Genomic DNA, 24149 nt, shown 5'->3' on the forward strand with positions numbered 1-24149 from the left:
GGTTGGCTGGCTGGCTAATTTACAAAGCCTGAGAGTATTAACATTGCAGCGGCCGGGGGAGGGAGGGACGGGGGAGGGAGGGAAAATGCTTTGGCACTCTGGGGCAGCAGAGGACTAGGTGCCAATTTTGCGGGGCGCGGAGCGAAAGAGGCGCACAAATCGCTATTATCACGCAGTTCCCACACTGCGGGAGACCTGCCCGAATTGGTATTATCCTCTATTTGTGGGGCATCTTTAGCTGTTCACGATCTTCTTTTTCCTGAAGGTCCCTCTCCTCCTGAAATTTTAACCCACCCACACCCCACCATTCCACACTTTCCCCAAAGTATGAAATCTGGACATTCAAAGCGAACTGAAACAGGACGGGGAAAGGACCGGGATATGTCCTCCCCGTGCACAATTGCCATTAATTAGCGAGGGTCGCTGCCTCATATCCTCACGGGAGAGGCGTGATTTAGGGACAGGGTGATCCAAACGACACTTTCCCCAAATCCTTCGATTTCATTGGATTTTATTTTATTTTCTTGAGACGCGCGGTGCTACAGCCGAGGTTTTCAGCTGCGGACAACACTCCCTCCCTCCGTCGCCCAGTGTCTACAATGAGAATGGGGTTCGATCTCCCAACTCCGGGGTTCTCAGAGGGTTAGGAAAGTTACAGTTCCAGATGAGAGAGTTGTAAATCATCTAACTTAATTGGAAGAATCGATCGATCCCTGACAGAGCCCAGGAAGGTTCTCTTGGCTGGTCCCAAATAGGAGCAGGGCCCAGGCCTCCAAACTTGGAAGACAATGGAGCCGCCGCCGCCTCTGGTACAGCTAACAAGAGGAAATCAGGCGCGTTTATTATCCGAGGCGGTGCTCTAACTAGCAGGACAGAAGAGTGGGGAATCCCATAGGAAGAGCGTCCGGCGCGCGGGGTGGGGGAGAATCCGGGTTTACAACTCTCCACGCTCTCCTTCCCCAGGAAAGTTGGCAGCAGCCATTTCAAGACAAGGGAGAAGGTCGCAGTGGTTGGATCTGCGACCACGTCAGCGTGTCTGCATAATAAACACACGTTTTGTTAGACTGAGTGTTTGCATTTTGTACACAGCTTTGACATTGCTCGGGTTTAGACAGTCTGTAAACTTTCTGCATGCCAAATAAGGGGAGGAATGCTTGGGTCTCCACCTTGTCACCACCAAGATGGTTTCAGAGGACAGAGTCGCCAAAAGCAGGCCACACACGCTTGGGGACAGAAGGTCTCAGAAGGTGATGGACCGCTACTGTTTATTTGTGATGGGGGAGTTATAACTGATTTGATACTTTTATTGCTTTATTGTGCTTATTGTAAATCTCTCTGTCGTTTTCTTAGAATGAAGAGCGGTCTAAACGCTAAGTAAGTAAGTCCAGTAAGTAAGTAAGGGACAGAGGGAGGGTGGTCGGTCCACTCCGGACCTGGAGAAGAGACCGGTCTGCTAGAATAAAGACGGGGATTTATTGGTTCATTGTTTCCTCCTCCCTTTTGGGTAACGATAGCTTTTGCGTCATTACAGGCTTTATAGATTCCCCAGAATTCCCCTTCTGAAAAAGAAGGGTTGTCGTGGAATCTGATGTAAAGCACCATGGATAAGTTGCTAAATGGTGGGAATTGTGGGAAGAAGGAAGCTCTGTGGTCTGTGGATGACTGCAATGTGCCAGAGGAAAGCTGGACACTTGGAATGCAAATTGGTGATATTGTATGTTGTATCGATTTTCATTTTTTATTGTGTTGTGCATTTGCATTTTGTACACTTTTTGGATATTTCTTATGTTTAGCAATTTTTAAAGTTCTTAAACAAATGACACTTTCAATAAAGACGACACCTCTTAAAATAAGACTTCTAGCAATGCGTTTTGCAGTGGGGATCCTTGCGAGCCTAAACTTTGAAATGACAAAAGAGCAGGAGTTTCTCAAATTCCATTCCCCGCCCTTGCACTTTTATTTAATTTTCCTCTTCCTACCCCAGACTAAAATCCTTACTGAAAACCAATTCCCATCTATTTAAATGAGACTTTACCCCTTAAATGCACTTGGGTAACTAACCTCTTTGAGAAGAGGCAAGGGAAGGGCAATATTAAAGGAGGAAATCTTTCGGCTGGTGCAATTTCTATATGAAATCATCAGTGTAGGCTTTGAAGTCGCACAGAATTCGCCCTCTGGCTGAATGTTCAAATGACAGCTGGAGGGGGGAGGAAATAAATGTTGCCAAGACAAGTCATTCCATTTACATGGCTCTCCCAAAGACCAGCAAGATGTCTCCAACTCACTTGTATCTTGCAGGGCTGGGAGAGTCAGATAAACGTCACAGCCTGGTCTCTGATGTTCTAGATGGGTCTCCTACCTTCAATATTGGGGGGGCGGGGAGTTAAAAGGGGGGACTGGGTACACCCATATTAATGACTACTAGCCATGAAGGTTCTGCACCACCTCCAGGTTCAGGAAGTTTGCCAATTATTGGGTAAGGTGGCGAAAGAAGGCTCTTGCTGCTCTGTGCTGCTTGGAGGCTTCCCATTGTCATTGGCTAGACACTGCAGGATGCAGCATGCTGGACAAGATGGGCCTTTGGTGTGCTGGTGGAGGTGAAGGGGATTAGATTCATAGATCCATAGAGTTGGAAGGCACCCTGAGACTCATCTAGGCCAGGGTTTCCCAAATTTGGGTCTCCAGCCATCATCCCTAACTAGCAAGACCAGGGATGACCAGTGGTCAGTGATGATCCCTGCAATGCAGGAATATGCAGCTGTCCTATATACGGATTGAACTTGCAACCTTGGCATTATCAGCACCATGATCACACCAACTGAACTATCCAGGCTTGGCTTTTGTTGTTACTGTTTTCAGGGTTGTTGTTTTTTTGATGTATTTTGTGCTTTTTACGTTGTTGTTTTTAGCTTGTGAACTGCCCTGAGCTCTGCAGGTGACCAGTTGGGTCCATCCAACCCAAACCCAGACCACTGGGGTCAATCCACTTCATAGCATTGTCTATAGGAGCAAACTCCTAAGGGCCAATGCCCCTTTGCCTCCCTCCTCAATAAAATATTTGAGGGGGCTGCCTCCCCAAGTTGATGGACATTGCCATTCAAATGGTGTGTGTGCGCACCGCATCTTGTGAATGATTATGCAGGGTGGGGCTTACCTGGGTGTTTCCCCCCTCCCGCCCCAATATTTTATTCAAGTTGGCACCCCTGAAATTGCCTAAACCCTGATTGGCAGCGGCTCTGCATAGCATCACAGAGCGAGGCACTCGGGAATCGAACCTGCGACCTTCCCCATGCAAAGCGGAGCTACAGGCCCTCGCTTGGCAGGACTCCTCCTGCTGCTGCTCTCTCTTTCCTGCCTCTTGCTCTCTGATTCGCGGTGTGTCTGGACTGGAGCAACCAAGGGAAGCCCCCTTGAAGGTCACAAAGGGCCTTGCTGCTCCCCAGGAGGTGGAGCTCGACTGGGTACCTGCGGGGGCGCAGCTGCTCTTCTGCTTGGAGTTCTGGCGGGACTCCTTCATCCACGGGAAGATCTGCTTGCTAATAGTGGCCGCCGAGCCGCCCGAGGCGTTGGCTCCGCCTTTGCCCTTTTTGGCGGGAACCGAGTGGGCGGGGTTGCTGCTGGGCGGCGAGGGCGACGGCAGCGCGGGGGGCGGAGCCTGTTGCTGAGGCGGCGGTTGCTGCTGCTGCTGCTGCTGTTGCTCGGCTAGGCCCGGCGGCTGCTGAGGGCCTCCCTGGGCGCCTCCGGCGGGGCGCATACAGCTGCCGCTCAGCTCGGCGCTCTTGTGGGCCGGAGGCGCCCGGATGGCGGCGGCGGCGGCTCCTTGGAGCGAGCAGGCCGAGCCTGGGTAGTCGGTGTCCAGGGCGGGCTGGGCGTAGGGCTGAGGAGGGCCCGGCGGGTAGCCGTAGGCGTCCGCTTTGCTGTAGCCGCCGTAGGCCCCGAAGAGGCCCGCGTTGTCGTAGTAGGCGGCCTTCTGCATGGTGGGCTCCGCCGTCGCCAAGGCCTCGGCAGCCCGCTCAAATAACATGGGCCGCCGCCCACCCTGTCACGCGGCCTGGCCTCCCTCGCGCCACGGGCCTCGGCCAGTCGCTGCCCCAGAAGCCACCTGGAAGAGAGAGAAGCGGGATGGGGGCGGGTCGCAGAGACAAGAGAGAAACGAGACAACCGTCAGTGAGGGAGCGAGGAGGGCGCGAGCCTGAGGGGAAGAGAGGGGAAAGCGGGAGGTGGTTTCCTCACACGTTGGCAACTACCTAGGGGGGCAAAGGGCCCAGGAACAGCTACCCTCTTACACAAACACGCACCCCATTGTAGTTTCACATATACACACACACACATTTCCCATTCCAAATTCACCTTCACAACACACACAGACACTCCATTCCAGTTTCACCTTCTCACACTCCTTTCCAGTTTCGCCATCACACACCACACAAGCTCTTCCGATTTCACCTTCACACCACACGCACAAACACATGCCAGTCTTATGTTCACAAGGCTACCTCATAAAACACTTCCGTGGCACGCCTCTCACAAGTCTTATTAATTGTTTATTAATCAAATTAATACACTGCCCTCCTCCAAGATCTCAGGGCGGCTCACAGAATAAAATACAAGATAAAATGCGAGTAAATAATTAAAACAAGACATCAAAACAATAACTCCGCCTTTCCATAGACATATTTAAAAGGCTGTGGAATATTAATCAGCCAAGGACCTGGTTGAAGAGGAGCGTTTTAGCCTGGCGCCTCAAAAAATGTAATGAAGGCACCAGGCGAATCTCCCTGGGGAGAGCCTTCCACAAACCAGGAACCACTACAGATTCCTTTCATACGTTCATGATCTATACTAGGGCCAAGCGCACAGGCTCGGGCACGTTCTGATCATATGGAACTCTTTACCGCGCCATGAAAACCACACACACGTGTACACTTGGATGGAATCCAGAGGCAATCCGTGCATCCCCTCGCCCCTTCTCAAGCGTGCACAAAAAGGACAAAACCAGAGGGCTCTGCGAAGGCAGTCACATGGTGCTGTATCGGAACAGGTGCAAACTTATTTATAATGCTCACAAAAACAGTGGTCCAGCTGTGTTCTGAGATTCGAGCGATCTCCCCAACAGAGGGGGAAAGTTGCTTTGTCGCACACATGCATGCACACGATCTTCGTACCCGTTCTCCCTTGCCAGTAAGGGTCCATAGGAACCAACTCCTAGGGGCTGAGGAGGTCCCTTTAGCCCCCCAATAAAATATTTGAGGGAGTCAACCCTCCTCCCAAAGTTGATAGACATTGTCATTTAAACAGTGTATGCGCGCCATGTCATGTGATCAATTATGTGGGTCGGGGTTTACCTACGGCCCCCTCCCCATATTTTATTCAAGTTGGCATCCATGTTTCCAGGGATCTGAAGAGTGGTTCGGCTCTAGCGTAGCGCCCTAGAAAAGCATTTTGTTGTGGCAGGAAGTGCGTAAGGCCAGGGAAGTAGCATAACTCTGCACAGAACGGTAGCCTTTATATTTCTTCCCTGCACACAGTCCCCATCCCCCACGGTTTCTTTCACACATGCACCACGTGGTAAACAACCCTCATACAGTATCCTTGCATCGCCTCTTCCGCTTGGTCCCTTGTCGGAAATCCTGCCCAGCCCAGACTATCATATTACTCCCCCTCTCCCTCATCACTGCTCCTCCCTCTCCCCTAGCAAGAAAGTAACTGGGTGCCCTCTCCTGCCAATTCCCACGGACGGTTTTTGCACGCTCTCTAATACAGTATAGTGCATTTCACCATTGGCTTCACTTCCATACAACCAATCATCTCTCCCTTCTCTCTCTCAACAGCGCATTCCAGAACAATTAGCAATGCACCCCGCTCTTAAACACAGTTAACCGGGGTGCAAGATCCATTGGAATCAATGGTTTTCTTCTCTTCCAGGTATAGGTTTCGACAATCGGGTGTGAAAAAATGAGTGGTCCAGAGCCATTATACCACAGTGGCATGGGTTTTGAACTCTTGCACCTCAATGGAGAGCACAGGCAGCTGGAAGTGTACAACTCTGAAATAAATTGTACCGGCCTCCAACTAACAGTGTAGGGGATGGGTGACTCTACAACTAAAAGAGATGCCCAAACCAAGCCGAATACAGTAATGGATAAACGGGTCTCTGACGAGTTAGGAAGGCATAGATCCTTCTGTACAATGTTCCCTTTGTCCAGCTAGAGTGAGGTGGAGTGAAATGTTTGCCCCTGATTTCCCAAAAACAGAGTGTTAAATAACTTTATTTTGGTATTACAATAAACTGATGTTATTCCCAATGTAATGGGTATGGGTGTTTGTTTTTTAAAGGAACAGTTATTTTTCAAAGAAGGAAGAATTATCATTTAGCTTGGCGTGCTAAATTACCTTGGATTAGCTGTTACAAAAATAAGTTTGTTCAAGTGATTTCATTTCTAGCCTTCAAATTCTTACTGCTTTTGCATATATATTTTTAACGGTGCTCGAAAACCAAACACTTCTACAATATTATTTTCTTCTACCATATTATTATATATCTCTTTATTTTCCCGGAGGCATTTTTTTATGGGCTCTACATTCTATCCCTTTGCCATTTTGGTATAAATATTAACCAACATTTTGTTGTTGTTCCTTTTTTGTCTCTTCACTCCCCCACCCTTGGGGTTTTATTTTTTCCTCAAGTCACGCATGCGCGCGACTATTTGTGAGCCAGGAGTGACATGATGGATTGAACCAGAACTGGAACCTGAAAAACCAGAGAAAATTCCATCTCTATTGTAAATCCTGTCTCTTGGTGTTTTGCTTTGTTTTTCCTGGGAAGATTTCTACGAAGTTAAAGTGTAACTAAGGGCATTCAATAACTTTCATTTGCAATATAAAGAAGAAATACATAGGTCAGCTACCTTAGCTCCTAGTCTTTAGAGATATTTCAACTAAGGTTTCTTGCAGATTGTTTTGACGCAAAAGCTATCTAAAGTAGAGAGAAGCGATTTCCAGGGCAGGATTTTTCGCTGCAAGGGTCTCTTGTTTGTTTATTACCATGCAGGAAAGATTCCTGGTTGGGGAAATCCCTTATTGTTGTATTATGTAGCATTAGATCTCCACTATTTCCTGTATATAAAACCTGCATTTTGTGGGTGTTGGAAGAAGGGATTGTTCTTCAATTATGGGGAAAGACCACTTCCCCCCTTATTTTCTAGATTCTGATGAGTGTGCTTAGACATATCTGTGGCCCAAAATATAAAAATATGTGTGCGGTGCTCAGAGTTATGGGCTTAGACTGGAAAAACTTGGGTTCCTTTCTCCATTAAACCCAGAAGCACCCTGGGTAACTTGGGCCAGCCACTATATCTCAAACTAAGCTACTTTATAGGGAAATTCTGGAGATAAAATGGATTGGGGAATGTATGGAGACCCAAGCTTTTTGGAGCAGAATTCAATAGATAAATAGATAATTGCTTATCAGTGTATAGTTTGGATACCTTGTATGAAGCATACAGTATGTTTTTAATAGGCCAGTCCGTTGAATTTACATCTGTGCTTAGAACTGAGATGTCTAGGAAATATTTTCTGAAACTCCTAATTTCCAAAGATGAAAAGTGTCATTTGCAATTAGTGACCATTGGGTTCCTAGCACATCACTTATAAATGTACTCCTCAGAGATAAGACCGAATTAATTCAAATTAAATTTATTCACAAGTAAGTGGTGAACAGTCCAATCCCATCCCTGTTTTACTTAGAATCCCTACTGACTTTGTATGGGACTTTCCCCTAACAGTTAAAGTCTGCACTGAATTGCATCTTTTAAGATCACAACCAGCAAGTAGTTGTCAGCTCCAAATGCTGTCTGAAACGCTACCCCTCAAGCAAGTTTGCTAAAGGATGCAATTCATAAGCCTTTGAGCCTGAAGGCACAGTTTCCAATTATTTAATTATGTGGTTACAGCTTTCAACCCCTGCATTTTTGGTCCCCAAATAATCCTATGAAATTAAAATCTCCGTGGGAGCTGACTGAGTGCTGGTGAATCTGGATGTTTACATCCGAATAAATCAGCTTATGATCACAAAATGTAGTGTTCTGATAATGATACCAGACAAGCTGATGTCTGTCACTAGCAGCCTCCCCCAAACAATTTTGCATTGTTTGTATTTATAGGATATTTTTCTTTTCGCCTTATATGTTTTCTGACTCCCCAATAATCATTTATGGATGTCATAGCTACAACTTAATTTATCACACAACATATTTATCATAAAACATTCCTAATTACTATATTTTCTCATCTTTGTCATAATCTACTACCCTCACTTTAACCTACAAAACATTCCAGGTGCCTGCATTTTAAATTGGAGAACAATAGTTGGGTGGGTTGGTTGGTTTGGACACATTTTGGTTCTTTCAGTTAGGTTCCTTACAGTGTAATCCTATACATGTCCACTCAGAGGAAAGACCTTTTTTGGGTAAATGATAAATGGTTCCTAGGTAAGGCAGTATTAATTTCAGCCTAAGAGTGGTGATTTTTTTAAAAAGGCAACTTTAAATAAAATACAATTTAGGACATATTCCATATATCCATGCCACCTCCTTCAGAAATCTAAAATATAGTGAGCACTTCTAGAAGGGGTAGCAGTGTTAGTCTCGTGGGACTTTTCAGGCTGACACATTTATTGTGACATAAGCTTTCTTGGTCTTGAAGTCCCCTTCTTCAGATGCATGAAGTATTATCCTCAAGCACTGGAAGAAATTTATATCTATAAACACATACAGTTTGTTGCAAAATGCCATGAAATACAAGAAGGATACGGATTTTTAAATTTTTAACAAAGATGAAGAAAGACCAGTAAGGAGTTACATGATTTCCTTCCATGTATCTAATCACGTTGAATCACTTATTTATTCACGAATGATCATCTATAATCAGAAAGTTCAACCCTCAGCCATTTACAAATTCACTGGTAGTCTGCTCTGAATTGTTTTTGTTTATTCCAACCCAGCATCCTCTCGCTGCCTCCTGCTTCATTCACCAAAACCAGGTTTCTCCCAAATAGCGCACGGAGCCTTCAGAGAGAATATTGCTGCAAAACTGAGGAGCTTTATTTCTTTTCCGAAATACCAACTGCTTGTGAACTCTGCTTGAACCTAACAAGGAGGCAAAGGGCCATAAATCACATGGACAATGCTCTACTGTTTGGTGGCTCATCTTTTTAGATCTACACACGCGCGCGCACACACATTTTCTCCCTCTTTCCTTATTTTCTTTCCTTCCCCTCTCTCTTTTAAAACAACAACAACAACAACCCTAATGGCACGTTTTGCTTTTGCCAGGATGTCATAGGCTAAAAGCAATGGGGTTCTTTTCGTAGGTAACACCCAAGCACTTAGTGGTTTGGCCCGAGCTGTTTACAAGCTGCGTGGGAGGCAGAGCAAGGAGCAGAATTCGCTCCCGAGCCTAAGGAAGCCACAAAATATCCGTGCCCGTGTTTCGAATTTCCTTTTGCAAGCATCTAGAGAGGTTAACCTTGTCTGAACCGTTGTGCTATTAGGCAGAGTAATGGATCCCATTGTTCCCTTACTACTACTCTCAATCCACTGCGAGGAATAATCTCTCCAAATCAAACTGACTACGGGGCGCGGGGGCGGAGAATGAGAGTCTCAGCAACTACCTACCCCCTTCCACACACCCCTCTCACACACACACACCCCACCACCACGCACAAAACACCACGTGCCACAGAAGAGCCCCAACTCCGGTTCTGACAAGTTCCCCGGCGCTGACAATTGCGTTCGATCGGATCCCCAACCCGCATATTCATACGAAGCAAGTCCTCTACTAATGCGTCCACTACACTTAATTCTGCTGGGGATCAATACCTAATATGATCCCGAATAAATAAAAAGCAGTAAGAGAGAGAGAGAGGGAGAGGGAGGCCGGAGGAGTGGTTAATAAGCAGCCGGAGTTCTCACTGCGCATATCAATGCACCTGTCACGGTGCTGTGTAGCAAAATTTATGACTTGCTGGCGCTAGGGCAGTAAACGCTTCAGTAAGGAATGAAAGCAGCGAAGGGGGGAAGAAGAAGTAGGAGAAGGAGAGAGAAAGAAAAAGAAGGGGGCCGGTGGGGGGGAGGGGAAAGACCTGGGCACGGCGGAGTGTAAGACAGGCTGCGTAGGAAGGGGAGGCCGGCGAAAGAATGCCCCAGTCTGCAAAAAAATTCCCTTCTCTTGCAGCCTACGAGGGGGCAGATCAGTATATAAAAGGGCCGAGCCGTTGTCCTTTTGGCGCTTTCCCCGCTTCTAAAGCAAGGCTGATATTCACACTGCGCCGTGGCAACCTCTAAGTATGTTCGGAGTCCAGGAGAAGCCCTTTTCTACCGACGGAAGCACTCTCCGGGTCTTTGCTGGGAAGAAATGCAGGGTTGAACCGAGCGATCCGCTGCGGCCGCCAGGAAAGAGCCTGAGGAAATGAGCTATTCTTCGAGGGAGGGGGAGAGAGAAATGGGTGATGGATGTAAATTGACCATAACTGCCATATTCTATCACCGTCCTACTGGATCATTTTGGCTATCACCGCCATGCTGGCAGAGGCATTGTGTATATTCGGTGTTATGAGCTTGTACACAGGAGCTCATGCGTTATGATGATATGTAGATGCTTCTCCTCTTCCTTCTGCTCATCTGTTTGTTTCCAGTAACTCGCAGTCTACAACATAGTCATGCTCTCTCAGTACATTGGCTCGAAGGGCATATATATACAGTGTGTGTGTGTGTGTGTGTGTATGTATATATATATATATATACTGTGTGTGTGTGTGTGTGTGTGTGTGTGTGTATGTGTGTGTGTATATATACACACACACACACACACACACACACACACACACACACACATATATAAATAATCTAGGCATAGACTTCATCTGTAGCCTTGGGGAAGATACGTTGTGTTGGGAAGAGAGCTAGCTTAACACTATATATGCTCCTTGAGTAAATCTACTTCGAGCGTAACTGTGTTGTAAACCTCGAGTTGGGGGAACGGGGCATGATCCATTAAAAAACGGAGCACGTTAAAACCCAACAGGGTTCAACGGCAGATATCTGAAATGCTTAGCTAGTGCGGAATCATGGCTACATTTTCCTCCAGCCTTTAGTTTCATGTCCTTAGACGGTCGCTGGCATCTGTGTTTTGTGGGACGGAGCAGGATCCTTGTAGTACAGCTTCATCAAAGGCTTTTCCTAGCCCACCACCACCTTTAATAATGATCTACTGAAGCGGCATGATAGGATATCAATTCTGCTTAGGCAAAAAAAATAACCTCCGTGGCAATAACCTTTTATCTATCTACTCCAAGTATTTGTTTGAGGCCACTGAATATTAACATTTTATTTTTTTTGAAAATCGATTGTCAGTTACTTTATATCATGTGTATTAGTGCTCCTAGGGGGGTGAACTGCCAGGATCCCCCCCCCCGACACACACACACAAATACACGCTTCCTGCTCCATTAAAAATCCATCATCTACTGGTAAACCTCACGTAGAGAAAGAAAAGTAACAAATGTAGCCGAAACCATATTTTTTAAAAAAAAAAACACTCACCACAGTTACGTTTTTTCTTGTACTGTATTTTATCTGTAACACTTTTGATAGGATCTTCAGATTCCTTTGGAAAAAACGTGGAGATGTACCTGGAACAAAGGGGGAAACTCGGTGGATCCAGCCCCCCCCCGCGTTTTTAACCAGGGGCATCATAAATAATGTACATATTAGGCAGAACTATTCACTCTTACATGTATAATGCAATAGGACATGTTCCCAGATAGGTGCGCAGAGGGACTGCAGTCCTCTTTGACTTTACGGTTTTAAGCGGGTTTCTTTTTCTTTGTTAAAAATAATGTCTAATTTTCTTTTTATTGAAATATTATACCAGAAGTGCTGGGGCAACTTTCTGAGCTTTGGATATACTCTGTGTGCAAATCTATACAGAATCAGAGTCACACGCATCCATGCACACATACATGCCTCTCTCCCCCCCCCTTAATATTTAACCATTTGGGGAAATAAGGAATTGCAGAAGCCCTGAACTCAAACTTTCAGAATCTTTTTCACACGCACACATGCACAGGGCTCCATAGCATCTCTATGTGCCCGGCTGACAATGGAGAAGAAATACCTCCCCCAAAATTGTAGTTGTTGTGAGCAGGAACTTTACAAGCAACCACAAAAAGCGGGTTTGGTGTACTCCAGCGCCAGTACACCCCGCGCCCCAGAAAGCCATATGCATCAGGCGTAAGAAGACAAGGGTAATAGGATTGAAGGCAACAGCATTCTACTCCGAAGAATGGAAAGCTAGCAGGGAGACCCCCGCGCCATAACCCGAGGCTCATGCATTATGTATGGGTATAGTGAGCTTGGGTATGTCACAGAGAGAAAAGCCCGGCCGTCACACACCCCTTCCAGAATCTTAGCAGCCCTTCTTCACTTTTCACACGAGGGCTGCTCCATGCAAGACGCAGCCAGATTATTATTATTATTATTATTATTATTATTATTATTATTATTATTATTATTATTTTGCTGATGCTAAGGAGTGATTTACCCACCCTCCCTCCCTCCCCATAAAAGCAGCTCGCGCCATTAATTTGGGGCTACCATTACCATTTCGCATCGGAAATCTGCCAACTAAGAACTTTGAAGAACATTAACAGAGCTAGTAGGTAGGGCAAGTGGGCAGGCGGGTGTGGGGGGGAAATCCCTCTTCGATGAAGCCTGGGTCATTATAAAGAGAAATATCTAACAAGCATAAGCCTTTGAAATGACCTTTGGCTTGTATAGCAATAACTCACCACTTAATGAACAACCAGCGGAAGCCCCCTCCAAGAGCTGGCAAGGGATCGAGATTCCAACTTTTCTTCTCTTATCCCTCTCCAAGCCCAACTGGGAAGCAAAGCAGCCCCTTCCTTCCCTCTTCCCCGAGCCACCTCTAAGTTATGCCGACAAAGTGGAGTTTGTGGGGAAGTGGAGCTGGCTGGTCACACACGATGCTCTAACCAGGTCTTTGGTCTTCCAAGGCCTGTGCCCAGCAAACGTCTTATATAATACATCCACGTGGGCGGACGTCAACTTTAAGTGGTTTTACTTATTTTTTTCGCCCTAACCCCTTTAAAAACGCAGTTCATTAGAAATAAGCAGTGCCTCTGTGCGTGTGTACAGTATAAGAAGAAAGCTTAAGTTGAAGGGGGAGTGTGGTCAGCATCAGAGAAGCCCCTGAGCTGAAGAATCATTATTTGCACATACAAAAAAAGGCAGACATTGTTACCCGCTGTTGATTAACGTGGTAAGTTTTCATTTTGTGTCTAATTAATTATCGACTTCTGAATCCTTCTACAGCAGCAATAATACAACGCAGAAAGGTGCTGATGGGAAACTCTTTCTCTCTCTCTCTTTAACAAAAAAACAAAGAAAGAGTAAGCAAAAGCAAATGTTTAACATGCTAGTTTGGGGTTTGTTTTGATGCGCAAACTGTCGCCCGAGTTTCCTGTCTTCTGCCGCAGCCTTGGGCGCCTCCTGAGCAGAAGCGGCTTCCAGAAAAAAGAGACCTCAAGCCCGAGCTCTCCCCCAAGGGCTGTCAGGGATTTGCTGAGACCCCAGGGCCCATCTCTGAGGATTCCCCAGCGCGCGCCCACTCCAAGATAGAGAGAGATGATTGAAATTTTAGGTGAAGTTCCAAGCAGGAGACTCCTCCGCCGCGTAAGGAAATGAAATGCCGCTTGTCGTAATTGGATTCAGCGGACTAACTTGTCAGGCCCGCAGCTTGGAGGCAAAAGGGACTCTAAAGGTGCGTGGAATGGGGCGTGGGGGGGGAGGTCGCTTGCTTCGAAACCTCTTCTGATAGAGACCAGCGCAGAAATTCACCAAAGTGCTGCTTTCTTCCCCTTTCCATTGTTTAGCGAAAATAATACGAATTAACACTATGTGTAGGATGTGCGGAGTGGTGGAAACTTGCGTGGGGGAACGACATAAAGATCATGTGTCTATTCATTCCTTTTCTACATGATCATACGATGAGCTGAAAGCTATGCATTACTTCCTAGGGAGCAAGTCCCACTGAACTTAGTTGGACTTAACTTCTAAGTGAACGTCCATTAAGACTGGGCTGCATGAGCAGAACGCTGCACGCTTACGATGCAGCAAGTTTTCCTTGAAATCAGTTCGATTATTCCAGGTAAAAATGCTGTGGATTCAAGAATACCGGGATGCCATTCGCAGTGCTAGTTGTAAATTCCCACTGAAATCATCCAAGTAAGACAGCGATCCTTTCCTTACTTACCTGGGAGTGATCTGCATTGAGTTCAATGTGCAAGATTGCTCTCAAAGTGGATTTAAACCGGAGTGGCTTTTAAGGCCCCTGATTTTAAACAGGATCGAGTTTCTTTGGATGTAAAGAAACGGAGTAAAAGACAAATGAGCTATCTACCCACTCGATATTTTTAATAATGTGATCCCTGCTTGATGGCAATTGGCCGCAGTCCAGCACAGTACACCTGTGTTGTAGTCCCAAAGGCACCTAGGGAGTAAGTCCCGTTGAATTCAGTGGGATTTACTTCCGAGTAAACAGGCGGCGCAGATGCGGCTGCACTGTTTGTTACTATATGTGGGATTGGTTGCGCCTAACTCTGATGAGTTGTAGCTCTTATTTCTTTCGATTATGGGGTGGTTCATACACACAGGCAGATACACAGACCCTAGGAAACGCCGCTGTAGATGGAGCCATGAAAAATATTTCAGAAGTATGTCAAAAAAGTGGTTTCCCCACCCCACCCCACCCCAGCATTTTGCTTTTGTTTGTTTCTTGCGGGCGGGAACAATTCAGAGAAGGTGGCAGATTCATTGTAAAACAAACGCGAAGTATGAAGGGCGAGTCAACGTTTCCAGAAAGAGTCACCAGAAGCAATAGGCAGTGACACGATTTCCACTAGTTGTGTTTAGAATATTATATATATATATGCATGTGTATATACACACACACAGTGAATGAGAGAGAATTCCATTAAGTCTGACAGTCCGAGGCTAACAGAGCAGTCTAGAGCCATTGAAATACATAGGATGCTTGCCATAGGTCATGAATCCTAACCCAAACTGTTACTTTTTGGTTTCTTGCTTGAACACAAATATATGTCTTCCTTTGAAGTGCCTAATGGAAAACCCTCTTTTCCAGGTCACCCCAGCACTTGATGTCTTGGGTTGGGGAAATGCAACGCAGAAAAGCCCTAAGTTTACTACTACTACAGCCTCCACAACAACAAAACATATTATTACGTCTATACATGCATATATATAGTTCTATAGACTACTAGCACGTTCTATTTCATCTCCCATTACCGTGGTGGTGGGGAGTGGGGGGCGGGCAGGAAAAAAAGGGGATCTGGGATTCAGGATTCCATCTTTGCTCAAGCTCATGCAGTCGCTTACCTGGATCCTAAAACTGTCCTCTTCGGTCAGAAATTGCGCGCTTTCAGCTTGGAAGATATATCCTTCCTCCTTTGTTCTGCAGACAATACACTCCTAAACCTGATCTTGCGGGTCTGCTGGAGCATTTCCATAGACCAGTATTCCCGGTAGAATATATTTTTTTCAAGAGCAAGCCAAGATTGCAGCAGCTCCAATAAAAGAGGGCGAATGGATTCTGAGTTCCTTAGGTTTAATAATAATTTCGGAAATCCTTCACAATCAACCCCATGGAATAAAAAAATAAAGCCAGCTGGTCAAGCTTATCGTTTTGCTTTGTTTGTAAATAACAAGCGATGAGGCCACATACGCATCATCTTTTCAATTATAGCTATATATATTTTACCTTAAAATAAAAAAAGAGCCGCCGAAGAAGCCTTCGGTAATAAGAAATACAGGCGCTGCCTTAAAATATAAGCATATTTGTTCACGTGATCCTGAGAGAGGAGATGGTTCTGATTAAGGCTGGAACTTTCACTCGGGTTATCCTCTGTAAATCCTCCCCCAGGTATCCTGGGTCTAGGTGGCTGCGGAGCTGGGGTGGGCTAACCCACAGGGCCAAAGGCACCCACAAACCTTCCTAGGTGGGGCGGGGAGCGAGTCGTAACAACCTGCTCTAGTCAAGGTGGCCATTCACCGTCCAAGTGCCCAGGGGCATCACACACACAGCGTAGTTTTCAGAGCCCTCTTTAGAAATCCACATTGGCTCCATCACCTTAGCAAACTATTTCACAGAGTAGGTAGGGATGGTGATGAGGAGGAGCGGGCGTGGGGGGCGGCGGCGGCGGCGGGAGGGAGGGAGAGATTGGGGTTGAGGTTGGGGAGGGGGTTTGCAGACCTTGTCGGATATTCGAGGCAAGTTGAACCAACATCACAGCAAATTTGGCTCCAGGATCTCTATAGGGTTATAATAACCCGCGATCAAAACGAATTGCGGGGGGGGGGGACTCATGTTAATAGTAGGGGTGGGGCTTGTTCCCCATTGCTCCTCAAAATAATTATTATAGTTTCATAATGAAGGAAGATGCGTGGGCTTGCCTTGCTTTGCTATTTCTGTAAAATCCACTGACGATAGAGGGTGGCTGTAACTCTGTCCTAGTTACCCTTCCATTGTATAGAATATAGAATAATCTCGTTCTTTTCACCTTTCTTGTTGTTGTAGGGGACAAACAAATTCGGCAAAGTTGGGTTTGGTCTACGATGAAGGTTGAAGATCAACCTTGTCTTCATGGCTTAATAGAGAGCTCCTGGTGTTGGGGAAGCATCTGATCTCTGTCCTGCTCTGCCCTAACTCTCGCTTGTATTTATGTCTGTGTAGAAACCTTCTTCAGATACAACCATCTCGCGAGTTTGTCACACAAATAATGTCCGAAGCAAGTCAGATTATTGCGCAGCGTTGCTGTTGTTACTATGATGATGATGATGATGATTACTATTACAGCTCTTTTGTCTGGTGTCTCTAAAAGTAACTTGGAGCTATAAAAGCGCCCAACCTAATCTAGAATCTCCTAAGATTTCATTACCATCCAAAGCATGGGGAACTTGACAGTAATGTATTACCTTACAATACGCACCATAAGTGTGTGGTAGCATTTATCTAAATTACTCTGCTTTATCCTGACTTTGCAAACCAGTCTTTTTTTAAACACAAACACACACACACCACACACACGGGGTGGGTGGGTGGTGGAAGAGGAGACAAATTGTAGTCCTGTTATCAAAGCTCAAGCAGAAACTCATATTCAAGAATCTGCTGTCACTTAAAACCTGCGGGCGCAGGTTTTATGCATTTCTGGAGTCTGACTACATGCATGCTCACAGGGGAGTAAGCTCCTGAATGTGAGACATAATTCCAGGTAAATCCCAGGTACTCAGGATTGCATCCCATTGCCTCCGATGGTTCCAGTGGGAACGAAGCATATGAGCTGAATTGGGAGCCCTCTACTCTTCCCTGTCAGATGTCTCTTCGACTAGCTGTAAAACCTGTCGGCGTCGGAAATAAAAGCTGGTTCCAAAAATAATTTAACCTGAGAAGCACATACTAACAAAATCAAGCAGAGATAAAAGGAATAAGGATGCTGAAGAAGAAGCGGGAGAAGCGACTTCTAAATATTTTCAGGGGGGTGGGGTGGGGTGGAGATCGCACCTTCCAGAAGGGCCACCTATAAATTATGCGGCTAAAACAAACAAGCAAGCAACAACCCTACGAAATTAAGGCTGAAAACGCTGCAAGCCAAGTGTGAAGCTGACCGAGAGGGCGGGAGGTGAGGGGGACTCCCAGTTTGGCCGAGATGTGCCTCCGTAAAGGATCTAAGGCTTTTTCAGTCCAAGCATATGTTCATAGAGCAATAAAATGGAAAGATTTACAGTCCTTCCTGGGCCTCCTTCTTTCTCTTTCTCCCCCTTCCACGTCGTACCACCCCTCCATCACACACACACAAACGCAGGCGATCAGCATCGCACCCTTCCAGGAATTACTTACGATGATTTATAACAATAAACCCGGCAATTGTCAAACTGATAAAATATACTGGGCGATACGCAGGAATCAGCGTTATCATTAAAGGGCCTTTTCCGTTTAGGTTCGGAGTTTCTTTGCCTCTCTCCCTCTCTGCGTCTGTGACTCTTGCTCTGTCTCTTGTGTAGTTTGGGATTCTTTCTGGGACAAACCAGAAAGATATATATAAACTTTGCTCGTGTGTGTGCGTGTGCGCGCGCGCGTGGACGAATTCGGAAAGAGCAAATCTGATTCTTAAGTCACTATCCCAAACCAAAAGCATTTGTCATCTTTGAATAATTGAATTAATGTGTTATTGTTTGAATGTATAATTCATAACGCAGGAAACTCTGTCTTTGTCCTGACACATAGCGGAAGTAATAAAAATATGTATTATTATTATTATTATTATTATTATTATTATTATTATTACACAAGCTCTCCAAGTAACGCGTAAGAAAGACCACACCGCTTGCCAGAAACAAAACAAAGCATTTCCAAGCAGCCAAAGGCTTAGGAAGATAGCTCTTGGCTTTGTGATATACACACCCATATATATATGTATGTGTGCCTATGTATTTGCGTGTATAGTTCTATCTATGTGTACACACACAAATGCATAGACGCACAAATGCATACAAGCACTGCAGTTCAAAATTCCCATTTGCTAAAGCGAGTCTTTTCCCCGCCACCCAAAACAAAACAAAACCCAGACTGACTGACTGGCTGGGTGTCTTCTACAAAATACTCAATGCCGACTCCAGTGGGACTGTCCCCATCTTCAGGTATCCCACCCCCAACGGTTCCAGAACGCCATCCCTCCCCACAAATATATTGCCAAACGGAACATCTGAAATCACCCACGTCTTTGTGTGACGGCACCATAGTGTATAGCCTAACCGGGTCGGGAGGGTGGCGGCGGTGGAGTGCCCTTAGAATTCATTATCTCTTGGTTAAAGTCTGCCTTGGGTAAAATTTCAACTCCGTTTTATAGCCTTCTATTATGACGCAAAGGGGGAAAAATTTACGACCCTCGCTTGAAAAGAAGATCAGGGCCTTTTCTCACCATTTAAGAATGGGGCAGCAGATGCCCTGACAGCTATCATTGTTCCCAGTAAGATATAAACAACCAGTAAATCTTCACCCATTTCCCCACACAAGCAGCTTTTGGCCAGACCTCCCTTCTCTCTCTCTCTCTCTCTCTCTCTCTCTCTCTCTCTCTCTCTCTCTCTCCTCTCTCTCTCTTCTGCTGTGGAATATAGAAAGATCCTTTCCTTATTCAGTACCAGAATATCTCATAATAAAGAGTAAACATTGGGGTGTCTCTCTCCCCCCCCAATATGCCTACTACAGCTTCTGACTAGGGCAGAGTTGCAAATCAGGAGGAGAAGGGCCCCTATTTGTCAAACATTTGACAGCTAAGTTCATTAAGGATTTCGAAATATAAAAGGAAAGAAAGAAAATGTGTACCTACCAAGCTCCGCTTTCTTTCTTTCTTTTATTATTGGTAATTTCCCCCCCTTCGGCTGTAGCCAAAGAGCTAGGTGTGCATAGAAAGAGCCTGCGCCCCTTTGTATATTATATTCTTGGGATCTCTTCAGTTTTCAAGTCTGATAGAGTCCTTTGCTTGGCAGATTAATGACGACTCCGTGTTTCTTAAGGGACGCGCTGAATTAATTATTTCGCCCATCACGTGGTCAGGACTTGGAGAAAAATCTATTCTTATCATCTTCCTTGCACTTTGAGAGGCTGTCTGCTGTGACTCTTCCCTAGCAAAAGATGATTTGGGTCTACATGGTTAGATTTAACCCTCTCCTCCTCCTCCTCCTCCTCCTCCACCTCCTCCACTACCACCATCTTCCTGACACACACACGCACGAAAGAAAATAAAAGAAATCGGGGGTGGGGGGAGCTTTGGCAAACATGGCCGATGGAAGCTACTTGAGGCGCTCCATTGAAAAGTCCCTGTTTACTATACTGTAGAGAGGATTTGTTCTGGATCCTGCCTCTCCCCCCCCCAGCCCCGCCCCGCTTCCGCACCATAAGGACTAGCGGCGAGGCAATATACAAACTGGAATTGATGGCAACGGGAGGAGCACAAGGCAGCTGAGAAGCCTTCAGCGTAAATTTGTGTCCTGAATCTTTACCACTCGTGGCTGTGGCGGTGCGCTGACAAACAAACACACAACAATCCCTCATCAGTCTCTCCTGTCTAAAGGGGGGGGAAATCATACTTCGCTCCAATACATGGATGGGGGTTCCTTGTTTTCATTCTTCCAGGCTGGATGATTTGGTTTTGGACTCCAGTTTTGGCTGCTCTTCCAAGAGAAGACAAGTCAACATGTGTAAAAGGGGGAAGAAGGCGGGGGAGCGAGGGGGAAACAAATCAAAATATATCCGATAAAAATAGCGCCATCGACCTCCTAGACAGATAAATGCTTTATTGCTGTCAGGGGTGTTTATGTCGGAAGGAAGGAGGAGCCTTTCATGTTAGAAGTCTACAGGAACTTTCTGAGTGCTCCAGTCGTCTACAGATTGATTCCTAAGGAATATAAGATAATAGGTTCCTAGGAACAAAAAAAGGGAGAGGCCTGTTTCTATCTGCAGAGTGTGGACTTCAAGTTTGGGCGGTTCTTCCTCCACAGAATGATTCTGATTCATATACAGCAGGCTTTCCCAAACTTGGGTCTCCAGCTGTTTTGGACTACAATTCCCATCATCCCAGACCACTGGTCCTGCTAGCTAGGGATGATGGGTGTTGTAGTCCAAAAGCAGCTGGAGACCCATGTCTGGGAAACCCTGCTATATAGTAATACCACCTATCACACAGAAACAAGTACGATGGGTCCAATTGACCTTACCTTCTATCAGTTAACATAGCAACAATAATGTGGGATAAAGCTATCAGTGGCTACTAGTCAAGATGGCCATGTGCTATGTACTCTCATTGGTGTCAGAGCAGGTATACCTCTGAATACTAGTTGCTGGGAATCTCAAGTGGGGAAAGTGCTGATGCAACCAGGTCCTATCAGTGGGCTTCCCACAAGCCTCTGGTTGGTCACTGTGAGAAGAGGACGCTGGACTAGGTGGGGCTTTGGTCTGATCAGCTATTATTGTGCTCTTAAGTACAACAGAAGGCGATTGATATCAATGTGTTGAAGGTCTCCATTTTTGATTGTGACTCCTGTGTTGCCAGCACATTATTAAGCCGCATTAATTCTGGAACTACTCCATTCATCAACTGAGTGAGACTAGTCCCAGCCCCATTAAAACTGTTAAAACCATTAAAGCCAAGGTGAGTTCTGCCATACTTTTCAGTGACATGTAGGTTACATCTCAGTTTTGTGGATTCTTGTCTAAAACTGTAGTCCTAAAAAAAACACCTGGAGAATAAAATCCACTTATTGCTGGAATTCTAACATCCAAATTCTGTGTGTGTTTACTCCCAAGTAAGTGAGTTCAGTGGTGTTCAATTAAACATATGTCCCAAGTAAGCAGGCATTGGCTTTTCAGCTGGAAAAAAACACCTATTAAAATCCATTACTTATAACACATCCACTACCCAGTTACCTGGGAGTAAGTACAAATGAACCCAATGGAACTTACCTCTAAAAAGACATGTAGAGTATAGGATTGCATTTCTGGGAAGCAATTCACCTGAGAGCAGGGAAGGCAAACTTTTTAAGTCTGAGGGAGTGTGTGTGTTTGCATCTTTTGCCAATCAAATATGAGATGTGGTGTGTAGAGCAATGTACCATAGTATTCAAAGCTTGTATCAGCCATGAGCTCATCAGAAGGCCTTAGGGATGCCATCACCTTTCATCCTCAGGCTCCCATCTGTGACATTTAATAATGATATTGGCCTACCCTTACAGCTACTTGTGTGCCTTACAGTGTATCAATACCGAGAATACAACCACCCACACACTATACTCAGAAGTGAGTATGGGTTTTCAGATTGAGTCTTGATGCCCTAAAAATTGACTAAAAGGGTTTAGCAATAATTGGCACTCTAATCTTCAATACACTAGACCAGATCCAAAGAGCTTAATTAATCTCACCTAGGTGCTTTGTTGAGCTGGAGGGAAATTGCTGTTTTTAAGTTGGGAGAGTTTGCATACAAACACACACAAAATGCTTTCAAAATCCCTATCAGCTTCTTATGAGATTGGAGGAGGGCCGGCTGTCTGAGAAAGGCCACCCAAGCTGCATATGCACTTAAGGAATTAGTTACAAGTTTTTTGGGATCATGGCGAAAACTTGGAAGTAAGTCCCACTGAAATAAGTAGGATACTGTCAAATATATCTGATAATATTAAAGGCTTAGGAAAGAGAGTGAAAGGAGGCAAAGTCACAGCCTATTTTAACATGCTGTCACCTATTATATATTTTTATTTCCCCCCTTCCTTTCTCCTATTTTTGTAAACCATCCTGGGAGCCTGGCTGAAAGGCGGGATAGAAATATGTAAAATAAATACATTTAAATGTAAATGGCGGTTGCCACAGCTTTTGATACACATGCCCCCCCTCCCTATCCACAATTAATCAGCCATAATCTCCACTGAAAACAGTGAGGTTTCATTCCAAATCTGACTGTGTCCCTAAATAAATTTATTTGGAAGCAACTGCAGCTGGGATTAGTGAAATTTACTTCTGAGTCAATATGCTTGGGCTGAACTATAAAAGGTCCTATGCAAACTTACTTGAAAGCAAGCCTGTGGAACCCAGTGGGTTTAATATAAACATAATTGGGTTTCCAATGTAAGGCAGCAAGCCTTTGCACCCTTACTTGGAAATGAGCCCTATTGAAATCAGTGATACTTACTTCTCAATACAGGATAGGATAAGATAGGTTCTTCCGGCATACTTCATTAGCTACTGTTTGTAGAGTTCTACTATGAGATGGCAAACATGTCAAGGGAGGATATTAGAAGATAGCACGCCTCTCTTGGGTCGCTATCAATTCAAAGCTTTTTTGATCGAGGTACAATAGAATACCAGTATTTATTTCGGTGTGTGCGTGTCAAACATGTATGCTTAAAAAGGACTTAGACGGAAAACAATTTGTATAAATAGTTCTTTAATCAGAGGCAGCAAAAAAAATTGGCAAAGTCTAGAAAACATCTCAGGGTCACAACTGCCGTAGAGACAACGCAGCTTAATCACAGAGGTCATGGTAATAATATACAACTTTGTGTCTCCAAGGGGAAAATAAAAGATTCCCCTACAATCTTCAGTGTGGTAGCAGGACCATCTCTGCATAGTTCAAAACAAGTACCATCATTATAATCACTTTCATCAACAACTTCACTCACCCCCAGAAAAGTGAGAAGAGTTTGTAGGAAATGAATGGGATGGTAAGGTTGTGTGCGTCGTTTTCTTTTAAAATCATTTTTGGCCAAATGTTTACATCAAGCAGAAACCCTTTGATACTCTCCCACTTCCATCACTCTCTTTCAAGAGTGGACCAACATCACTGCGACCAAGATTTAAGACTTCAAGAAGAAGAAGAAAGAACTCAAAGGGGTTTCCCCCCCCCAACACAACTTTAAGAGTTTGAACCAAACATTTGTCCAGAGGACATTTACATTACAAAAGGACTTTGGCCCAGTTCTGCCCCCACCCCTTTCTTCTTCACACGTTCTTCAGTTCACGTCATTTGGGTTGGGGATGGATGAGCTACATTGTGAAGTCAAATTTGTCCTACTGACAGCCCCACTGGAAACATGTTTACTCGGAAGCAAATTCCACTGGGTTTAATAGGGATTGTTTCCTTGCAAGCAGTGGAGCATTACTGCCTCTTCCCTTTTGTTAAACCAACCTTCAGCGGCAGCGTGGCCATATTTGCCATAGATTGAGCCCCACTGAAATCAGTTACACCTACTTCTGAGTAAATATACAAAGGATTCGCGAACGTAACCCTGAGCACGTTTAAGGAAGAAGTCCAGGCCAATAAAGCCGATGGACCAGAACTTCCTAGTGAAACGTGTTCAGGATGGAGAGACGCGCAGACACACAAAGGAAATCCATTTTCTCCTTCCCTCCCGTTTCCCAGATTATCCCCACCACCGCCACCAACCTTACTTACTTTCTAGGATATTACTCTGCGCGGTTACTAGAGAATACCCCACTGAACGCAGGAT

General features: G+C 45.3%; 1 protein-coding gene and 1 long non-coding RNA gene across 8 annotated transcripts in view; one reads left to right on the top strand and one right to left on the bottom strand.

Moving 5' to 3' along the window:
* HOXD3 (homeobox D3) overlaps window positions 1-24149 on the bottom strand; it is a 51714-nt gene that overhangs the window by 2875 nt on the left and 24690 nt on the right. For 3 of the 7 annotated variants that reach the window (XM_053410337.1, XM_053410304.1, XM_053410312.1), the window contains one exon: window positions 3466-4102. In XM_053410337.1, coding sequence (XP_053266312.1) covers window positions 3466-4024 — 559 coding nt within the window. In that variant the 5' untranslated portion in view covers window positions 4025-4102. Of the gene's footprint in view, window positions 1-3465; window positions 4103-11600; window positions 12531-12847; window positions 12955-15473; window positions 16418-19480; window positions 19815-24149 lie in introns of those variants that run through there. The other 4 variants (XM_053410321.1, XM_053410329.1, XM_053410340.1 and 1 more) reach the window with 4 other exon arrangements.
* LOC128424397 (uncharacterized) lies at window positions 67-1853 on the top strand. Its single transcript, XR_008333009.1, has 2 exons — window positions 67-1374; window positions 1532-1853. It is a non-coding gene; the product is annotated as an uncharacterized LOC128424397 (long non-coding RNA).

The sequence above is a fragment of the Podarcis raffonei genome, chromosome 1 (assembly GCF_027172205.1).
Source record: "Podarcis raffonei isolate rPodRaf1 chromosome 1, rPodRaf1.pri, whole genome shotgun sequence".
Classification (NCBI taxonomy): domain Eukaryota; kingdom Metazoa; phylum Chordata; class Lepidosauria; order Squamata; family Lacertidae; genus Podarcis; species Podarcis raffonei.